This window comes from Carlito syrichta, unplaced genomic scaffold (genome assembly GCF_000164805.1).
Source record: "Carlito syrichta isolate Samal-C Ts95f unplaced genomic scaffold, Tarsius_syrichta-2.0.1 Scaffold314344, whole genome shotgun sequence".
Classification (NCBI taxonomy): Eukaryota; Metazoa; Chordata; class Mammalia; order Primates; family Tarsiidae; genus Carlito; species Carlito syrichta.
Genome location: NW_007258440.1, coordinates 279,794 through 293,896, shown reverse-complemented (window position 1 = coordinate 293,896; position 14,103 = coordinate 279,794). Strand labels below are relative to the sequence as shown.

The 14,103-nt window shown below is 48.8% G+C and overlaps 1 protein-coding gene across 2 annotated transcripts in view; it reads left to right on the top strand.

Annotated features, from left to right (window-relative positions):
• CRADD (CASP2 and RIPK1 domain containing adaptor with death domain) overlaps positions 1-10,109 on the top strand; it is a 168,241-nt gene extending 158,132 nt beyond the window's left edge. The window contains exon 3 of one of the 2 annotated variants that reach the window (XM_008071500.1): positions 9,364-10,109. In XM_008071500.1, coding sequence (XP_008069691.1) covers positions 9,364-9,665 — 302 coding nt within the window. In that variant the 3' untranslated portion in view covers positions 9,666-10,109. The remainder of the gene's footprint in view (positions 1-9,363) is intronic. The other variant, XM_021719273.1, reaches the window with a different exon arrangement.
• Positions 10,110-14,103: the final 3,994 nt, after the last annotated feature.

Genomic DNA, 14,103 nt, shown 5'->3' with positions numbered 1-14,103 from the left:
GAGGATCTCTAAAAAAAATTCACAGAAGCCAAACACAGTCTCTCACAACAAAGTTAGCTGGTACTAGATGCTGATGGTTAGAACACTTGCCTAGGGGTGGGGAGGGGGTAGCCTGTAGTACAAGGGGCCTGCCCTCCTAAAGACAACTCAGGGCTTTTTGGAGTCCCCCTCATATATATGTGTATGTATAGTCTCTCAAAACAGGATTGCTGAGTTATAAGATAGATATATTAAATATATTTTCTAGCACAAATTATGACACTTGACACAACCAACCTTGCTCCTGTCCCTTATGGGTCTTTTGCAGACTTTCCATTGGGGACATAGAACTAGGGACAAGATCGGACAGAACCCTCAGTGTTCCGCACACTGCCGCTCATTGTCCAGAGTGATGGCCCATCTGTTCCCACCAGCGATGGGGACAACCTACGCCTATACCTACACCACCTCTCCCCACAGCTTGGCCTTGGCTAGGTTTCTGTGTGCAGAGTCTCCATTTTTATCTCTGAAGTGTCTGCATTTGAGCATCTTGTCCTGTGCCTGCTTCCGTGTTTCCCCTCAGCTGAACACCTGTCCTTACCATTGTTCCTCTTCCTGTAGAGGCTCTGACCACTGCTGCTGGTTTTCAGGAGGACGCTGTGGTCCGGAGGGTGTTCTCTTAGTGGGTTCAGACAGCAAATATTTCTCCCATTCTGCTCTGTCAGCTTGGACCACATGTACCTTATTAAACAGACATCTTTAATTTTGAAGATTTGAAGATGAAAAAAAAAGTCATCTTTGGGGGATTCATTTTAAAACCACTTCCAACCACAGAAAGATATTCCTACATTATTTTCCACTAACTTTACAGCTTTACCTTCTATGTTTGAGACTTTTCCTCATGGAACCCACTACTGCTTATGGTGTGATGTCAAAGTCCCACTTGCTTTTCCTCCATGTAATTAGCTAGTTCTCCCCTGTTTCAGGAAAGCCCCCTTTTCCCCCATTATTGAATTTCAGTTGTCGCGATAGGAACTGTCATCTTTATGGCATAGTAATGTCATCCCACCTGGTACACGAATGACCTTCTTTTTATTCAGCTCTTGCTTTATGTCTTTAATAAAGGCTTAACATTTTCTCCATAAAGGTCTCATATGGTCTTTACTAACTTAATTTCTAGATTCTTTATACTTCTCATTGTTTATTGTATTTTTTTGTTATATTTTATATTTGCTTATTGCTGGAGTGTTGAAGTGCTGCTCTGTTGCTTTTTCTTTTAACTTGATCTTGTATCTGGCATTTTTGCTCAGTCCTCTGATTCTAGTGGAGTGTTCGCTAATCCTGGTCTTTTTCTATGTAGTGGACTTTATTGTCTGAAAACAGTGATAGCTTTATCCCTCCGCTTTAGATGCTTGTACCAGATTTCTTTTTCTTCCTTTATGGCATGGGGCAGGACCTCTGGTACTGTGTTCTACAGTAGTGGTAACAGTGGGCGTCCTTGTCTTGCTCCTGTTTCTGAAGGGAACACAGTCACAGGTTCTCCATTGTATCGCCATGAAATCATTGAGAGCTTTTACAGTCTTTACCAAGTTAAGGAAGTTGCCCATATTCTGAATGTTTTAAGAAATATTTGTTTAAAATCATAGACAGGTGTTAAATTTATCAAATGTTTTTTCTTCATCTAGTAAAATAAACATGACTTTCCTCGTTAGTCTATTGAAATGTTGAGTTAATTAGTAGATTTTATGATTTGGAAATTATTTTAAACCTGGGATAAACTCTACTTGTTCATGATATATTATTTTAAATAGATTTTTTTTATTTAATTAGTTAATATTTTATTTATGATTTTTGCTCCTAAAATCATAACGGAAATAAACGGAAATAAATCTTCCTCTTCTTCTATGCTTATCCTGTTTGGAATAAAAAGGACAATAGCCTTTAGGTAGTTTTTGTTATTTTTGTATTTTCTGAAACAACTGACATGAGATGGAAAACTAAATGTTCCATGTACGTTTGCTAGAGCTCACCTGTGAAGCCAGCCGCCTGGGCATGGGCTCTTTGGCAGGGAGGGCTTTTTTTGATAATTCAATATATTTAATACCTGGGTCCATTCAAGTTTTCTATTTACTCCTGCACCAATTTCCAGCATTCATGAGTGTCTGGAGATCATTACTCAGCAAATTTTCATTCCTCCACCCTGCAGAAAGATGTAATTTCTTGCTTGTTGGTGTTGGGAGCGGCCACGGGTTTTGCTCTGATCAACGGGCTATTCCTGAACTTGATGGGAGCTGAGGCCTGGAATGTCCTCGCAGCAGAGGGGCCTGCAGCTCCTGGAAAGCAGCTTCTCTAGAAGGGGACAGTCTCAGTGTCTGCAGCACATGGCGCTGCCTCCTGTAATGGGGCTAATGCAGTCAAACTGGTGACTGCAGCCTACCCAACCCTCCAGAGGGATGGGTGTCATTTTTTATAGCCACCTAGGTCACTGCCATAAAGAACTCGTGTCTGCTTACAACATCTTCAGTCCTGTTACTAACTGAAGTTCAAGGAGTGCTTCTGTCATCCTTGCCTCAGATTCAATGCCCCCAGCAGCTGTGGATGTGTCCACCACCTCTTCTTCAGGCTTGGCCTCTAGCCTCCAGACTGTGCTCTTGAACCTGTGAGGCTCTTCCCCTCTGGTGCCCTGTAAGGTGCCTGCCTAGACCTGAGTGCAGGGTAGAAAGGGGAGCTGACCAGACAGGGCATTGGGCCTTCCTGCCTTGCATGCAGAACCCCCTACAGTCGGTGATCCCAGGGATGGCACTAGAAGGAGGAGGGAGTGCTGTCCACTCAGGGACTTGCAAAAAGAGGTGGGTTTTTTTTTCTTTCTAAAACTAAGTTCTACATGCAGCTAGTGGAGACGGAGGTCAGAAACATGCCTTGGAGGACCTTTTTGCTTTAAGTTGATCATCAGTCACTGGACAACTGTACACTAAGTTAGTTCCCTTTTGTGCCTCTGCCCACAAGGAACTTGGGAACTGCATAAAACATGGGGAAGTCACGAAGGGAACTTCCAGAGCTGAGTCTGAATGCGGTAGGGATCATCGGAAAAGACTTTCAGGCTTGAGGCCAGAACAGCTGTTGATAGGGGCTGGGGGGAGGGGGGGGGAGACCTTGGAGAAGGAGGGGGCACTGTTGTTTTCATTCACATAATGACCACAGAGATGGGAGTGGAGGCTGAGAGGGTAAGTTAGAGGACATGGGGAGCAGGGAGGGGCCAGCCCAGCCCTCTGCGGTCATCCTTGGCCTCTATGCGGTACATGGGTCTGTCAGTGTCTGTTGCTGCTTTTGAGATAAGCAGGTTTTACCTTCACTGAGAATGAGATTAAAGGATTGTGCCAAAGCTTTAGGATTTGTGTGAGGGAGAATGATTTGTCTGTCTAAAACAGGCATGTCTGACCTGTGGCCTATAGGCCTCATGCAGCCCAGGACAGTCATGTAGCCCCACAAAGTCTTTTAACATCATGGGATTTTAGCATTTATTTTCTTCATAATCCCACGAGTGGTTCTATTTTTGAAGCCTTATTCATGACATCGCTTTTTGGCGGCACATATATGTGTGAGCAGCTGTTTTCAGTTATAAACCACACGAAGAGCAAAATTCAAATGAATGTTTCTGATGAGCACCTTGAGAACTCACTAAGAATCGTGACCGCTTCCATCGAACCAGACATTGATAGATTAGTTTTATAAAAACAAGGTCAAATTTCCCGCTAGTTTTACATCATTCTCATTTTTTAAAACTTTATAATAAAAAATATTTTAAAAATAAGTCTTATATATACACTAACTATATTATATAATTTATGTGTGGTTCAAGACAAATCCTCTCTATTCAGTGAGACCCAGGGAAGCCATGAGGCTGAACACCCCTAGTGTAAAAGGAGTTACATTTCATTTTGTGCTTTTGAAGCTTGGATGGGCGTTCTCGTGCCATAGCATCTGTAGGTTCTGAACTGCAAACAGTACTGCCTTGCCCCGGGACGTGTGGACACTGGCACTCATCAACAATCCATGGGTGCCAGCCAGGGACACCAAAGGCCCTGCTGTGTGCTGGGGAAGCCCAGCCCCACAAGCTATCTACCCGGATGCCAGGGCAGCCCTTGCAGGGAAATGTTGCACTTCCCAAGCTCTGTTACCTGGGCCCACTACACTACTTGGGTGCCGCCTGTACCACCACCCTAATGCCTTTCTTTTGGTGTACTTCCTGTTTCCACCTGACTTTAAATTTCCTTCTGGTCTTTCTGGGGGTTTTTTTTGTTTGTTTGTTTGTTTTTGAGTTGGAGCCTCACTCTGTCACCCAGGCTGGAGTACAGTGGCACTCTCACGGCCACCCCAGCGTTGACCTGCTGGGCTTCAGCGATCCTTCCACCTCAGCCTTCCAAGTAGCCGGAGCTATAGGTGCATGCTACCATGCCTGGCTAATTTTTTTTTATTTGATTGTAGAGACAGGATCTCACCATGTTGTCCAGGCTGGTCTTGAACCTGTGTGCTCAGGCAGTCCTCTCTCCTCAGCCTCCCAAAGCGCTGGGATTACCAACTTGAGCCACTGTGTCTGGGCATCGATTGGCTTTTCAACTCACTTTTTAATTTGCGTTTCTTGATCCTTGCAGGCATGGGTCTGGAGTACTGTTTGTGCCTTCCTAACCCTGTCACAGCAGACACATGACTGTGGTAACACAGCACAGTCACCATGCACACCCATATCATGCTGTATGCGCTGGTGGATGTGCGCTGGCCTTAGGAAGTGGCCAGATTGCCACGGTGGATGCATTGGTAACCCAGGCTGATTTTATGTGGCACATTCTTGAGAGGTGGCACTGAAGCATGTGCTCTCATTCTTAAGTGACTGCAGAATCCCCAAGCTGGGAGGACCTCGTGAGGATGTCCACAGAGTGAACAGTGTAGTTGGCTGTGGTCGTTGCTGTGTGTAAGGGTATCCAGCTGAAGGGCTCGAGCTGCCAGCAGGGTGCTCAGGTCGCTCTGGACTGGTTTATTTAATATGCCATCTTCCAGGGATAGCCTGATTGTGTGCAAGACTCCAAGTAAACCCTGTTCTTACTCCTGAATCACTGACTCAAGGTGTATGTCGTGTTCATAGTTGGTGGGAGTGAGAGAGGACGACGACAGAGTGGTAGGAACACAGATGCTCCCTGCCCAGTGCCCGGCAGCTTAAACCAGAAAGCAGTTCCAAACAGAGCCAGGACCAGCTCACAGCAGCAGAGAAGCAAACAGTGATTCCACTTCACGCCAGGCTCTTGGCAAAGTGGCAGACAGGGAAGGACACGCCCACTTGGCCCCTCAGAAGCAGCTCCAGGAAAAGTAGGTGGGGACGGATTCCTAGGGGTTCTCCCCATCCAGGCCAGTACCAGGGAGCTGCTTGAGCAGGTGAGCAGGTAAGGTTATGGTGAATGTTGAAACCCTCAGCAGCGGCAGGACCTGGCCAGGGCAGCCCCTGTCTCAGACCTGAGGCATGGAAAAGGGACCATATGTGAGCACACCTGGCTAGGCCGCAGGCTCTGGTCTGAGACACCAGCCGGCTTCCAAAAGAGCAGAGAGCTAGGACTCCAGGCAGGCGGGTCCCGCGAGTCATACCCTCTCCATGGCAGGAGGTACACAGGAAGCAGCAGGTGACCACAGACCGCAGACTGCAGCTCAGGGGAGGAAGACTTCAGGACCCAAAGAGTGCAAAGTGTGTTGGAAGATGCACCCACTCACTGTAAGATATGCTGACTTGCTGGACAGAGACGTGTGTCGTGAGCGAGGTGCTGGGTGTCAGCTCTGAAAGGCCACAGCGAAGGAATGAAGGATGGGATCGCAGCTTGGAACAGCACATCTGGCCCAAAGGGAAACCCGGTACCAGAGACGCAGCCCAGTGTCTTGGGCTGTAGCAGTTCCCAGTGTCAGTTCAGTAGAAGCAAAATCTCAAGATGGGATAGTGTTCCCAGCAGTGGGGTTCTTTTTCATTTTTATGTTAAATTGTGGTAAAATACACATAACATGGGATTTGCCACCGTAACCCTCACATGTGCGGTGCAGTGAGGTCAGTAACTCATGATGCTTTGCCCTTAACCTGCAAACTCTCCATCTTGTAGGACTGGAGCTCTGCACCCATCAACGCTGATTCCCATTCCCCTCCCAGTCCTGGCCACCCCTATGCTACCCCCATCTCTTGAACTTGCCTACTCTAAAGACTTCATGTGGGGAAAAAAAAGAATCAGAGTGCTTGTCCTTTTGCAACTGGCTTATTCCACTCAGCATAGTTTCTGGGGTCCATCTGTGTTGTCGCTTGTGTCCTGATTTCTGTCCTTTTCAAGGCTGAGGAATATTCCACTGTGTGTATCTGCCACCTCTTCTTCACCCACTCACCCATCTATGGACACCAGGGCAGCATCCGGGTGCCTCGGCCACCGTGAATGTGCTGCTGTGCACATGAGCACAAGGTTCTTCTAGAGTCCCTGCCTCCAGTTCTTCAGATACCCAGACATGGGATTGCTGGGTCCCACGTCAGCTCTATTTTTAAGTTTCTGAGGAACCACCATGCTCTTTCCACAGTAGCTGCACCCTTCACAGTCAGCCAAGAGTGCATGGGCCAGTACCCCCACACCCTTGCTAACACTTGGTGCTTCCCGGTGTTCCAGAGGGGCCATCCCAGCATATGTGAGGTGGAGTGGGATTTGCAAAGGACAGAGCCAGGAAAAGCAGCCAAGAACAAAAACACAAGACTAGGTTAGAACCAGAAAACACACACATGGGCACACACACACGGGCACACACACGTGTACACACTTACACAACTCACACAGCTGAAAACCAAATTAACGGCACGGAGGGAGAGCAAGAGAATCCCAGGGAGGGATTAAAGCAGTAAGAGGGGGAGTGACCTCACGGCTGTCCACAGAGCAGAAAAGGGGTGTGGCTGCAAGCCTGGGGGATTTCTGGAAGTAAGAACTGAATCTTTGGTCAGATGGTCTTTGGAAATGCAGAGGTAGGTGGCAAAGATATGTCCTGGTTCAAAGCTTCCACCCTTTCGACCTCAGACAGAAAAACCAGTTACACAAAGTGCTGGATAGCCAGGTTGGGGTCAGAATTCATAGCCACCTTCCCGCCATGAAACACAAACACGTCTACAGACCCACACGGGGACAAAATTATTTAAATTTTCAATATACTCAGCGGACACAGGCACAGAGACATTCATGCATTAAAGCTATACTACTATAAAGAATATAAAAAGATAGAAGGAATATAAAAGTGCATCATACATAACAAGCTGTAGTCCAGTGAAGAGGTGAGCAGGCCATATTGATCGGGGAATATAACTGCAACCACTGGCATTTATGAAAAAACCGCCCTTGGGACGAAATTGCCCAGATGACTCAAATCAGAATAACAGACCCAGGAGTGGAAAAGCCACAGTTGAAAACAGTAACAAAAACAACAGCACAACACTGGTAAACATTCCAACTGTTATAACCATTAGTCTTATAGTCTGAACAACTTGGGGGGTGGGTTATTGTTATAGAAACATGTAAGTATTAGGCACCAGGCCCAATAAAAAATGACATAAGAAAAAAATCAAGTGTGAGGAAAAGGGACAGGGAGTGTAAAGTGGTAATTATATTGCACTAGCATGAAGACATGTAGTAACCTCTTAAATTTCCATAACCTTTTCTATGTGTTAAATTGTGTGTGTGTTTAAGTGTATAATTTGTAACTACAGGTCAGAATGTCACTTTTTTTCGCTTTTGCTTTTGCTTCTGCTAAATTGACACAAAATTAGACAGCTCATTAGAAAGAGGCTCTCGCATTTTCATCTTAAATGAAGTCATTGCCGGCCACCTGTCCCTCCAGCAGTACGTGTACCCAAGACACGTCCAGAGTAACATCCACCAACTGTAAATGCAGCGGGGGGTCTACTTCCTTCTTTGTACTTTTTTTTCTTTGTTTAGATTTTGTAAATGACCCATATTTGTATAAAAGCCATAACATCATTACTGTTGATATAAAATACCAAGCAGCGGTGTCATCATCAATCTAATTGTTTATTAGTCTTTTGATTAATGCAGTGTTGACAAACACCAGCAAGAGCCCTTGGCAGTGTTTTGCAACTCATCCCTGAGGATTGGCAGCTGCCTGGAGTCAAGGGCATGCACTGGAGACACCAAGGCCTTTTGCCTTCTTGTTGACACATAAATTGAGACAGAGGACTGGTACCCGTGAAGTGGATTGACCCAAATCTCCAGGAGGTGGCAGGGCAGGCGTGTGGTGTCAGGTGCTATTGTACCGACATCCAACCCTAATTGTAAACCGCACCATCATGTTGGGGTTTGGGTTCCCCTCCATCTTGGCCCTTGGCCATTGTGAATGTCTGTGCGGCCTCTGATGTGTGGGATACCCTGCCTCTGGGCCTCTGGGCCTTTGCACCTGCAGTTCCCTGTGCACAGGACACACCAGCCCTCCTTCCCCCTCCCCTGCTTCTCCTCATGTTCAGGGCTTGACCTAGCCTCCTTCCCCCCTTTCTGTGTGACCCGCGGCACACGCACCACACTCCCTTCTGCCCTTCTCAGCAGAGGGGCCTCAGACACAGGCACCTGATTTAGGAAGCATGAGGTTAGGGCTCCCTTTATCCCCTGACATGGATTGTCCCTGTCTAGGCTCTGCCATGGTGGCAGCTTCACCTGTGTGGTCTCTGCCAACTCCCCCACTGTCCCCTCTGGCCCTTCTGGCCCCTCTGCCCCTCGACCCGGCAATATGCTTCCCTTGCAGGCTCTTGGCTCTGGCTTCTGGGGAGCTGCACCTTTCCTGGTCAGTTTCGAGTTTAAGCTTTCCAGGAGAGCAGGGCTGTTTGGCTTGGCCTCTGCCCTCCAGCACCTGCCTGCCCTGCAGGGAGGAGCACCCCGGGCTTGGGCAGGCCCCGCAGGGCCCCAGGCCATGCCAGGAAACTGGGGCCAACCAGTTCCTAGATGCCAGGAACGCCCTGCTTGGCCTGGGGGAGAAGCCATGCAAAGAAAGCAGCCTGGAGCTCGGCATGTGGGCAAGGGAACCCCAGGCCTTAGCCATCGTGAAAGGAAACGGGCCAGTCATTACTAGTGGGCTTCTCATTGCTTATCTCAAGATAACGTTGCTTGTTATCTTGATCTTCTTGTTTTCAGATTTTCCATACTCAGCGGACACAGGCACATAGACACTCAATGCCTATTGGAAGCCCCGGAAGTCAGTCTTGTGCTGAACAGGAAGACGAGGTGCGGTGGCCCCACCATCAGAGGTGTCATTGCATCCCTCAGCCTCTCGCTCTGCCTGGGGATGTCGCCCATCTCACCCTCGTGTCTTTTTCCTCCCCAGGTGATGAAATGTCAGAGATTCCTTCACATATCCTCAACAGCTCCCCTTCGGACCGGCAGATTTCCCAGCTGGCCCAGCGGCTGGGCCCTGAGTGGGAGTCCGTGGTGCTGACCCTGGGGCTGTCACATGCCGACATCTACCACTGCAAGGCTAGCCACCCCCACAACATGCACTCTCAGGTGGTGGAGGCCTTTGTGCGCTGGCGGCAGCGCCTTGGGAAGCAGGCCACCTTCCAGAGCCTGTGCCAGGGACTGCGGGCTGCACAGGTGGACCCCTCAGTGCTGCTGCCCGTGCTGGAGTGAGGGCGCCTCACCAGCACTGGGAGCCTGGCCCGGGGCTCTGCAGGGACGTGTCTCTAGGCCACATGGGCCAAGCCCCAGCTTTCACTCAGCAGGCAATGGTGTTTCTAGCTGAGGTTTGTTTTCCTCTTTTCAGTGATCCTCAGGTGGAAGGAGAAAACAGTTTCCACCTGACGTGACCTGGAAGTCTAGGTGGCTCAGCAGAGCTCCTGGGTGGCCCAACTGTGCCTTGTTTTTGATTACCGGAAGATCACATTGTTATAATTGTGCAGTTTCTAATTGTGTGGTAGCCTTTTAGTAAACCGTAGTGGGTCAAGCAAACCACCATGTCATCGTGGTCTGAGCAGGTGGCCTATGCACAGAGCCTTCCATCCTGCATTCCTAAGATGGTGCTGTGGCTCTTCTGCTCACAGTGATGATGGCAATAAAATGTGAAATGCTGTGTGATGTGCCCCTCGCATGGGGAGTCCTGTACTGTTTTTCTTTCTCGTTCGTGTACTGCACAGATTACGGGTGTAAAATCACAGTGGTCATTTCTTTGGGACAGAGTTGGCCGTCGCAGTGAAATGGTGACTTTTCCCGTCAAGGTCCACAGCTCAGGCGGGACATCTGCATTAGACACAAGACGCCGGAGCTCCTGCAAGGCCAGGCGGAGTCCCTGTGCATGCCAAGTCCTTGTAAGTTCCTGTGCCCTTCGCTTACAGTGTTTCCTCAGGAGACAAAGGGCATGCTGTCCCTTTGCAGCCACAGTTGCAGCTGTGTGCCCCTGAGGAGTGCACGCATCCTTGCCCTTCCAGTAGCGGCGCGTGCTGTGCCATCTCTAGGCTCTTCTCCATATGCACTTACAGGCCTCTCTGCCAGCCATGAGACAGAGTAGGCTGTCCTCTCCCCTGTGGAGAATAAGGGCCTGGCCCAGGCATGTGGCTTGGGCACGGGGCCTGCCCCCTTCCAGTTGCTCCCGGCCTCTCCTGTCTCTGCATGCTCATTTGAGAAACTGGGCTCCGTGCCCCACCGACAGCTGCTTCTCCTGAGACAAGGCACTGAGCCTCTCCCAGCCTCAGTTTCCCCCTCAGTAGGATGGAGAAATTGTACTCGCCTCTTAGATCTTTGCGATGTCTAAAGCAATCACATCCCCCAGGGGCACACCCAGAGCAACAGGGTCAGCTCTCAGAATGGCCACTGTCACTTTGCCCGGGAGGCTGGAGTGTCACCAGTTCACAGGTGGAGCTGGGTGGCAGCAGAGTTCAGGATGCAGGATAAACCACCATTGTCATGTTCCCTGCTGAGTTTTAGATGTGCTGTGAGTCCATAGACTCCAGTGGGTCCAACACATCATTGTCCTTAATAACTGTAAGACCTATTTCCTAACTCTAACATAACTCAGGATTTTCAAAAGGGAAACATAATTATCTGTTTTACCTCTCTGCATTCCAAGGACAAGTGTCTGGAGCATGTGATGACAGTGGCATGTTGGTAACATCCTTTCATGTGTTTGGTGGCCACAGTCTCTTTGCTACACAGGATCAGTCACTCCTCACTCACGCAGGCCCACATCCCGCCTGTGGTCTGCTCAGCCCACACAGATTCAGTCTGTGACTTGAGGCGTGGCACGATGGTGCTTAGGATAATCGGGAAGTGGATTACTGGCTTTAAAGTCACACAGATTTTTTAAAACTACTTTGACTTTTTGAAATATTAAAAAAAACTTCTAAACAATATTTTTAAAAGTACTTTTGCTCTAGCAAAATATAGGATGTCTAGCTTAATGCTGGTTGGTTCCACCAGGCTTTGGAGGCCCAGCAAAAGTGGCTGTGGGGCACAGGCGCACCCTCACACGCACTCTCACGCACATATACAGAAACATACACACACTCTCACACATGTATACGGACACACACACTTGCACCCCAGGGCAGGGACAGTGTCTTCTGGAAACCTCTGGTGTGGTGATTTTGGATAGTCTCCCCTCATTCAGTATCTCAGTGAACACCTTGGCGAGGCTGCCATGAGCCTGTCACTCTGCTGAGTGAGAGGTAACAAGAGACCATAAACAGGTTCCCGCCCTCAGGAGCTTGGATGACAGCTTGGCACCCTCCATCCTGGCCTGAATGCTGAGGCCATGGGCACACGAGGAGGAGCCATTCATTCTGCCTCCTTGGGAAGTGGGAGTGTGGGAGGGACTAGGCCATCACCTGGGTGGGTCCCTTCTCCTTTCTGGGCTGGCCCCCTCACGTGTAAGATGTGGACAATGACGGCACCAACTGCGGTGCAGGGAGATGAAAGGTGTCGCATGCCCAGAACAGCACCCGGCACAGAAGATGTTTGGCTACAACAGGGAGTTGCATGATGGCGGCTGTCTGGGTTTTTCTGATACACTTCTCCCTCAAGGGCTCCGAGAAGCATGAGGACAGAATCACCTTCTCCTGCAGGGCTTTGTGGTAGAGAAATAGGAAGTGCATCATCCCTTGAGACTTTCCTCTTTCAGAGATACGTGGTGTGACCTGGGCACACACTTCAGAGCACAGTCAGAATCGGGTGGGTTCTGGCCTGACTTGTGGCTACCATTCAGTGAATTCCCACTGGCATTGAACAAATGCACACTGATCACAAGACGCCATGTGAGCCACCAGGGACACAACACAGGCTTTGCCCCACATGGTCTCAGCCTGCGGAGAGGCAGCTGTCACAGCCAGCAAGTAAGGCCTGCAACCAGGTTAGCCACAGAGGAGGAGTGACTTCAGCGGAGCCTCTGTAAGTCTTGCTCACATTAGCTGATCTCTCTGGGGGCACTAAGCCTGCAGCCACAAAATTCTATCCACTTATTTTGCATTCAGTCTGACAGATGCCCCTTCACCATGGGTCCCCAGAGTGAATGTGCCTCCCAGATGCCATATCAAAGCAGTTCAGAAACAAAGAGAATCTGTGAATCGACCAGGTGGCAAACCTCATCCTGTTCTACCCATCGAGGACAGAGGCAACGGGGATGCTGGGGAGCACATGGTTAAGCTACCCCCATGGGTTAGAGTCAGACCTCAGGTCTCAGGCATCTGGCATATTTTGGGCTTCTGCTCTGTGCCACCCAGCCTTTCTTCCTTGAAAACTCCCACAGAATGCAAGGCAATGTTGCCAGCATCTAGGGCATGGTTTTAATGTAATAACTGCCTGTGTACTTCTTAGAACTGCAAACAGCTCAGAAGAACAGGGGTTTCTGTCTTGTTGCCATTTACCGTTCTTACAGGAATATTAAAGGCTCACAAAGACAGTTCAGTGAGCCAAGTAAGCCTTGTCTATTGAACCTAAGACAATACACAGCAGTGATTCTGGTAGCTGTTGTGAACTCAGCATAGGCTCTGAAACCCAGGTTTGAGCACTTAGAAGGAAAGGCAGCCCCACCCCAGCATCTTGGTGAGGCCCATATGTTTCCATTTCATTTTCATATCCTGTGTCTCTGCAGTCCTGTTTTTGATGTCCAATTACATTTTTTATTTTTTCTTATTTGTAGAGGCAGGATCTCACTCTTTTGCCCAGACTGGAGTGCAATGGCGAAATCATAGCTCACTGCACCATCCAACTCCTAGGTTCAAGCAATCCTCCCACCTCTGCCTCCTGAGTAGCTGGAACTACAGGTGAGATCCACTGCACACAGCTAATTTTTAATTTTTTTTTTATAGAGTCAGGGTCTCACTGTGTTGCCCATGTTGGTCTTGAACTCCTGGCCTCAAGTGATCCTCCTGCCTGAGGCTCCCAGAGTGCTGGGATTACAGTCATGAGCCACATTCCTGGCCCCAATTACATTCTTACTGGAAAATATTTGTAGGAAACAGAAAGTGGATTGAGTTTGATCCCATAGATACCAGTCATTCTCTTGGGGGCACACAGCCTCCTACTTGTCAGCTTCTAGGAGATCAATCAACTCTATGAGGTCTTCAGCTTGACTTATCAGTTCATTGCTAACCCCAGGACAAGGCCAATGGCAACAAATGCCTGCAAATGCAGGGCGTTTGTTAGGAAGCCTGGATTCCTAAGCCCAGCCACAGACTGCTGGAGAATTTGGTGCCCCTGGCGTTCCCTGGCCAAGGATGAAGGGATGTGACTAGGGGATATTTATTTGAAGTCCCTGAATATTTGTAGCATGGCAGTGGTTCTTATCCATTTAGGGAGCATGAATCCCTTTGAGAGTGTTAGAAGGCCAGGCATGGTGGTTCACACCTGTAACCCCAGCACTTTGGGAATCTGAGGTGGGAGTATCCCTTGAGGCCAGGAGTTCAAGACCAGCCTAGGCAGCATAGCAAGACCCCTTCTCTACTAAATTTTTTTTAAAAATGATCTGGGCATGGTGGCACATGCCTGTAGTCCTGGTTACTCAGGAGGCTGAGGCAGAAGGATCACTTGAACCCTGGAGTTGGAGGTTGTAGTGAGCTATGATCATGCCACTGCACTT